General features: G+C 42.5%; 2 protein-coding genes across 4 annotated transcripts in view; one reads left to right on the forward strand and one right to left on the reverse strand.

Moving 5' to 3' along the window:
* LOC111874361 (nuclear pore complex protein Nup88) overlaps positions 1-6,000 on the forward strand; it is a 323,760-nt gene that overhangs the window by 261,223 nt on the left and 56,537 nt on the right. The gene's annotated exons all lie outside the window — the stretch shown is intronic.
* Positions 743-1,653, reverse strand: LOC111874362 (congested-like trachea protein). Its single transcript, XM_023869810.2, has one exon. It carries the CDS (start codon positions 1,651-1,653, stop codon positions 751-753), a length of 903 nt encoding a protein of 300 aa, XP_023725578.1. The 3' UTR covers positions 743-750.

Here is a 6,000-nt window from a genome sequence, read left to right on the forward strand (position 1 = left end):
TCGGCAACAACGTTGTCCTGTCCAGAGTTATGTCGGATGTTAGCCGTGAATTCTGCTATGAAATCCAGATGGTTGAAGTGCCTTGGTGAGCATCTGTCCCGCTTCTGGTGTAGGGAGTAGGTGATAGGTTTGTGGTCTGTGAAGATGCTGAAGTGGCGCTCTTCCAGCATTTGGCGGAAATGTGTTACGGCCTCGTAGATGGCCAGGAGCTCGCGGTCATGTGCACTGTATCTTTGCTGGGCTGTGTTGAGTTACTTTGAGAAGAATGCCAAATTCCAGTGATACTGAAGGAAAGTATGAGCAATTATATATGGCCTCCATCAAACAAGAAAGAGGAATCAGTCTTCAATTCATTCGAGAGGAAAATCCTAAGACGAATTTAGGGACCAATAAAAGAGAATGGGATATGGAGAATAATATATAATAAAGAGTTATACAAATTATATAAGGAGCCAGAGATCTGAGTGACGATAAAGCTAAAAAGATTGCAATGGGCTGGGCATGTACAGAGAATGGATAAGGAGCGTATCCCAAAGAAAATTTTATAAAGTACAACAGGCGGCAGGAGACGCGCAGGGAAACCAAGAACTCGATGGATTGATGCGGTGGAAGAAGATGCGAAGAAGTGAATGAGTGTAAGGAACTTGAAGAGAGCAGCGCAGGGCAGAGAAGAATGGAGGGGCTTGATAAGGGGGGCAAAGGCCCGACATCAGGCTGTTGCGCCATGGAAGAAGATGGCCTCCATCAAGGTCAATAGTTAGGTGCCACATAATTGAGAAAGTTCATGCACAACTCAAAACCTATAAAACAAGCTGCATTAGCAGGAAAGGCTCGTAACATCACAGGAATTACTCCCTTGTACAGAGATCTAGGTCCTTCTTCTTTCATCAAGACTTTGAAGGCATCTCGCATCCCATTAGGATACGTGCCTTCTGGAGCTGTCTGCAGTCTACTCTTCAGCACATCTGCAGGCATTGCCACCAGCCAGTTAGCAATGCCAGCACTTCCTCCTGCAAAGATAGTGCTCGTGACTCCTATCTCACCATTTTCTGAACGCCGTTTAAGGATTCTCTGAATTAATTCATATGTCATGAAGTACATGCCGCTAGCCGGCACATCTCTGAGCAAGGTGGCAACGGTTCCCTTATACATGCTCCTAATGCCTCCTTCTTTATACAGTTGTTTTATAGCATCAACTGGACCGGCATATTTGGGAGGAGCAGTACCGCCTTGTTGAATCTGAAGCAGACACTTAATACGTTCTCCAGGGGTCATTATAGAAGTAGTAAAGATTCCTGAGAAGGCCCCAGCAAGAAACAGCTGTGTCAGAGTCAGTTCATCTTCAGGAGACTTCATTTGCATTCTTTTTCCAACTCCAAACCCCAGGAAGCTAATTGCAAATATTGGTGCAACTGCTGCAATTGGTGCACCCATTCCTTTATAGAACCCCAAAAATCCTTCTCTCTTGAATGTCTGCTTGGCGCAGTCCCATGTCCCTGTATATACTGGAGCTTCACCAGGAGCAGGTTTGGGCATAGTCTGCAGTCTCACCTTGATGGTGTCTAAGGGATGCCCTGCAGCAACCGTACACACTCCACCAAACCCACCAGATAAGAAATATTTTACAGGATTTACAGACGTTTTCTCAGACATGCTTATTCACTTATTTTAAACAACACAATCAATATTAACACGAAATTCAACCAGCAGAACGCCAATGTCGATGTATGAAGAGACGATCACTTGTTGAACTGTTCTAAAATATTGTAACCTGTAATATTACGTTCACGCCGAGCAACGCAGATTTCGGCGGCAACGAAATTCCAGACAGGCCGTTGCCTAGAGATTGCCCAAACGATAGAAGCTGATATAAACACTACATACTACGAATGAAATTCTAACAGTGGCGGTTTCCACTGCTACGAATTAATTGTTTAAGGCAGACAACATGTATCTCCGAGTAAATTGCATAGCAGCTGGAAAACCAAGGCTCCCGCTTCCTAAGCAACGGACTGCTGAGGCAACTGGAATGATGCACTTCCGCAGTAACCAGCATAGAACACGTGAAACGGAACCCTGGACATGGTGTTCTCTATTGAGTCCGAAAGGCCACCAAAAGGGAAGTCTCAAATTTTTGACAGTAATATAGGGTCTCGAGTACCAAGGTCCTCGCGCCCGAGAAAGACTGCGCCTGCAAGGACCAGCAGCATATACAAAAGACAGACCCGTCCTCTCGTCAGAGAGGGCGCCCACCAAAAAGCAAGACCGTAACTGTCAAACAATAATAATGATCTGGTCACAAGCCCCAGATGGGTGCTTATGCCAAGACATACTGGCCGACTGACCGTCGGTCATAAAATGAGACTCAGACTCAGTCGTCGAGTACAGTTGAAAAGAGATGAGAGAGAAGTCCACTGTGAGTGCTTCCCACAGTCTCATATTGTTGTAGGTCTTACAAAGGGATGACTGTTTACTCGCCGTTGCTAAGAAATGGTACCTGAGCTGTCGCTGTAACGTTTGCTTGAATGTGGGCAGTTCCCACACAGTAATGATTTGTCGTACAAGAAACTTTGAGATATAACAAGCAGATTTATAGGATCCACAGTTTTATTTCAAACCACTGTCGCTATGGCGAATATGTTTCAGCAGACTTTTGTATCTGTGACTTAACAGGACTGAGTATTGATGACCATTTATTTTACTTCCTGCTGTTGAAGAAAATACAAGTACGTTTTTAATTAGCAATTTATTTTGATAACCTAAAAATATTTATTAAAAGCATAGTGGGAGGTAATCTGATCAGTGCATAATATTAATACAAGATTTAAACATTACGTAGCGTGTCTAATGATATGATAACGGCAACCTAATGATAAATTAAAAAGAAAATTGAATTAGAGAAATTCACCCTATTTCGGAGAGATACCGTGTTCAGGATTTGTGTAAGATTGCATTTAGCGGTATGAAGAAGAAATGCAAGGTTTGGCGGCCTGCTACGTCACTTCCGTCAACAATAAATAATCATCAGTTCAGTAAAGTATGTCAGATCGCATAGAAATATATATACTCCAAACTAGAATATATCTATATCTTTCCATGTTTCTTATATCTGCGGAGGTGTCGTAGCTTTACGGCACGTAAAAGAACCTCATATCTCCAAAGGAGGTCACTGAGCTAAATTCAAGGACATTTCCCGCCCAACAGTAGTCTCTAACGCCTCTGATAGATGGGGGAAGCATTATAGATACCGCCAAGCCATTAGAGGCCGAACTCTCTGGCTCGGTCGGGACTGATGGTAGGCACCAATATCGGTAGGGTATAGAGACTGGTAGAATATCATAGAGGGAAGCACAATGGACCAATACTGGTCTCAGTGCATGGGGAAACCCACCCTCTCCAATAACTAACTAACTAACTATATCTGCGGAAACATTTGTAGCATTGTTGTAACAATCGCAGTCTTGCCACGTTGCGATTAACAACATCTGTGCGTCTCCGATGTCCCTGGCCATCTGCAGTTCGGTTTAGAAGGAGAACAGACCCGGCCTGTAGTGTGCATTCGTTCTTTGCTCGAAGTGCCTGAAATTGGCTGATAATGGGATAGTCACATTTCATCTCTAGAATTACTCAGTAGGTTTCGTTTGAAGTTGAAATGGAAGGTATACGTTGAAACTAATTTTGCAGTGTTTTTGCCCCTTGTATTCCCACCATAATCCTTAGTCTACATGAGACTCAGATGTATATTTTTCATGTTTCTAAAGAATAATTCTTCGCACGTAATTGAATTACACAATATAAATAGTAGACTTATGAAGATCATCATCGTCATCTGTAAGTGTTGAGCTTATCAGCCCGTTCCATCCTCAATATGAAGCAACTATGAGGATTATGAGCAACTTTTCGTTTATTTAAGCAGGTTACTATTCTGTTGCAATATCCCTAATCTTGGAGGACTAGGTTTTTTATGCAGGATTTCTTTCCTGGAGGTTGCATAAGGCAAAGTCGCCACTCCATGTATTTGGGCTGCCTCAGAGTTCCAACTTGCTACCTTAACCTTATTAGGATGCAGCCTATAACATTTATTTGAAACCTTCTGTATGTTTGACGTATTTCGCTATATTATCAGAATGCTAAGAAAGCCATTTCTCTCTGCTATACAAGTTTATCATAGGATAGGCTGTGTTAGTAACATAACTTATTCTCTAAGGTGTAATAGGCTCTGAATTATTGATTTATCACGAGGTAAATTTTGATACGGAATACACGGTGAACCAATGAGGTACACGAATTTAGAAAATACGTTTGTTCGAAATTAGAATTCATGTTGTTGTTGTTGTTGTTGTTGTTGTTCTTGTCGTCGTCGTCGTCGTTGTTGTTGTTGTTGTTAGTAGTAGTAGTAGTAGTATTATTATACAGCAATTAGGTGTTCACCCGGTGGCAGTAGAACTTGCACTGATGCAGACAAGGAAAGTCTATACATAAAGGGAACAATACAAAACAAAGTACATACAAACCTTCTCTTCTCTGAATGCTCTGCATAAGAAACTCCATATCATTCGACTGCCCGAAACCCTTGGATAACCTCCACCATTTTCCATTGCCAATTAACTGTTGCGCTTAACCATGCAAAAGTGCCAAAAAGTAATAATCTGCACTTCCCTTGGAAAAGTGATGGAATTTCATTACTGCAGTTCTCCAAGAGACCTTGTCTACTGTTTAGTGTTAAGGACGTACTTAGCATAGCTCAGTAATTACTTCCGAAGACATGTACATGCTGACACTAGCAGCCGTAGGTCAATCTCTTTAGCTCATGGGAGGAATGGAGCATGCAGAGTGGTCTGTCTGCTTCCTGCGCCCTCAGACAGAAGTCATAGTAATGCTAAAGGGACTTTTATTTTGAGTATTGGAAATTCTATAGATAGTCTCCATTCTGTATTTCCGTTCTTTGCACGCTGTGCATAATGGTTACTTCTGGGCGTCCGTATTTTACGTCTCCAGAATTAGTGAATATATTTCGTTTAAATTTCTTATTGGTGTACATACGAAAATTTGTTGATCTGTTTAATTTTGTTTCATATAGACCATGAATAAACCTCGCCCCTCATGGGGCTCCGCTTTGTTTTCTCAGATTCTGCTAAAGGTACAGAACATTTGTACATAAAGCTGACTACAGACCCATTGAGATTTAAAAGTTCTGTTGGAAAACATTTTACGACATGATAAACATTAACAAAATTAAAGAATTTCCGATCTTTAAGTAGTTTGTTTTGCTTTGCAGTCGAACCAGACTGTTCCTTTGCATTCGTTTGTTTTCGGTTGCTGAAGTGCGTTCTTGCCGTTTATATATTTAACGTGAAGAAAAAATTCGCTTCAGTTGTCCCACTAAAATATTTTCATCACTGGACATCATGACCAATGAATTGTACACACTCTAAAGGTTACTGTAACTACACTACATAAAATGGAGATTTCACTTCTGACTTCTGGCTTCTGTCTGTCTTCTGTCTTCTCCCGTATTCTGTTTTCTCTTGGTCCGTTCTCTCCCTGAGGTAGGTTTGGGTCGAACCGTATGGAGATCACCTTCAGCAGTAGAGTTATCGCGTTCTTCGCTGCTAATGTGCTTTGCCGTATGAAGGGAAACATTTCTGTGCGTTGTCCAGGAATCGACGTGACTCTTGCTCGTTCTCTTTCTATCTTGCGGCGTTCCTTCTTCCATCGGTACCACCTGTCCCTTAAGTGCGCTCGTCGCAAGCGGCATCCTGGTAAGGTTACGGCCAATCCAGGTCCTACAGAGCTCTCTCCTCCCTCTCTCTCTCTATATATATAGCTTCTACATTACTGGTTCCCGGCTCCTGCTCTATCTGCAGTTTCTTTTCACCGTTTCTGAATGGGTCGACCCCTCCACAACGTCCGATCCTTGTTTTCTCGCTCCGGAGGCTGCCGATCACTCCGTACTGCCCAGTCTCTCACCTTCACTCCAATCCGAAAGCCTTCCTGTCT

The sequence above is a fragment of the Cryptotermes secundus genome, unplaced genomic scaffold, assembly GCF_002891405.2.
Source record: "Cryptotermes secundus unplaced genomic scaffold, Csec_1.0 scaffold49, whole genome shotgun sequence".
In the NCBI taxonomy this organism is placed as follows: Eukaryota; Metazoa; Arthropoda; class Insecta; order Blattodea; family Kalotermitidae; genus Cryptotermes; species Cryptotermes secundus.

What these genes read in the sequence shown, in the direction of transcription:
- LOC111874362 (XM_023869810.2), bottom strand. Translation starts at nt 1,653, where the DNA reads ATGTCTGAGAAAACGTCTGTAAATCCTGTAAAATATTTCTTATCTGGT.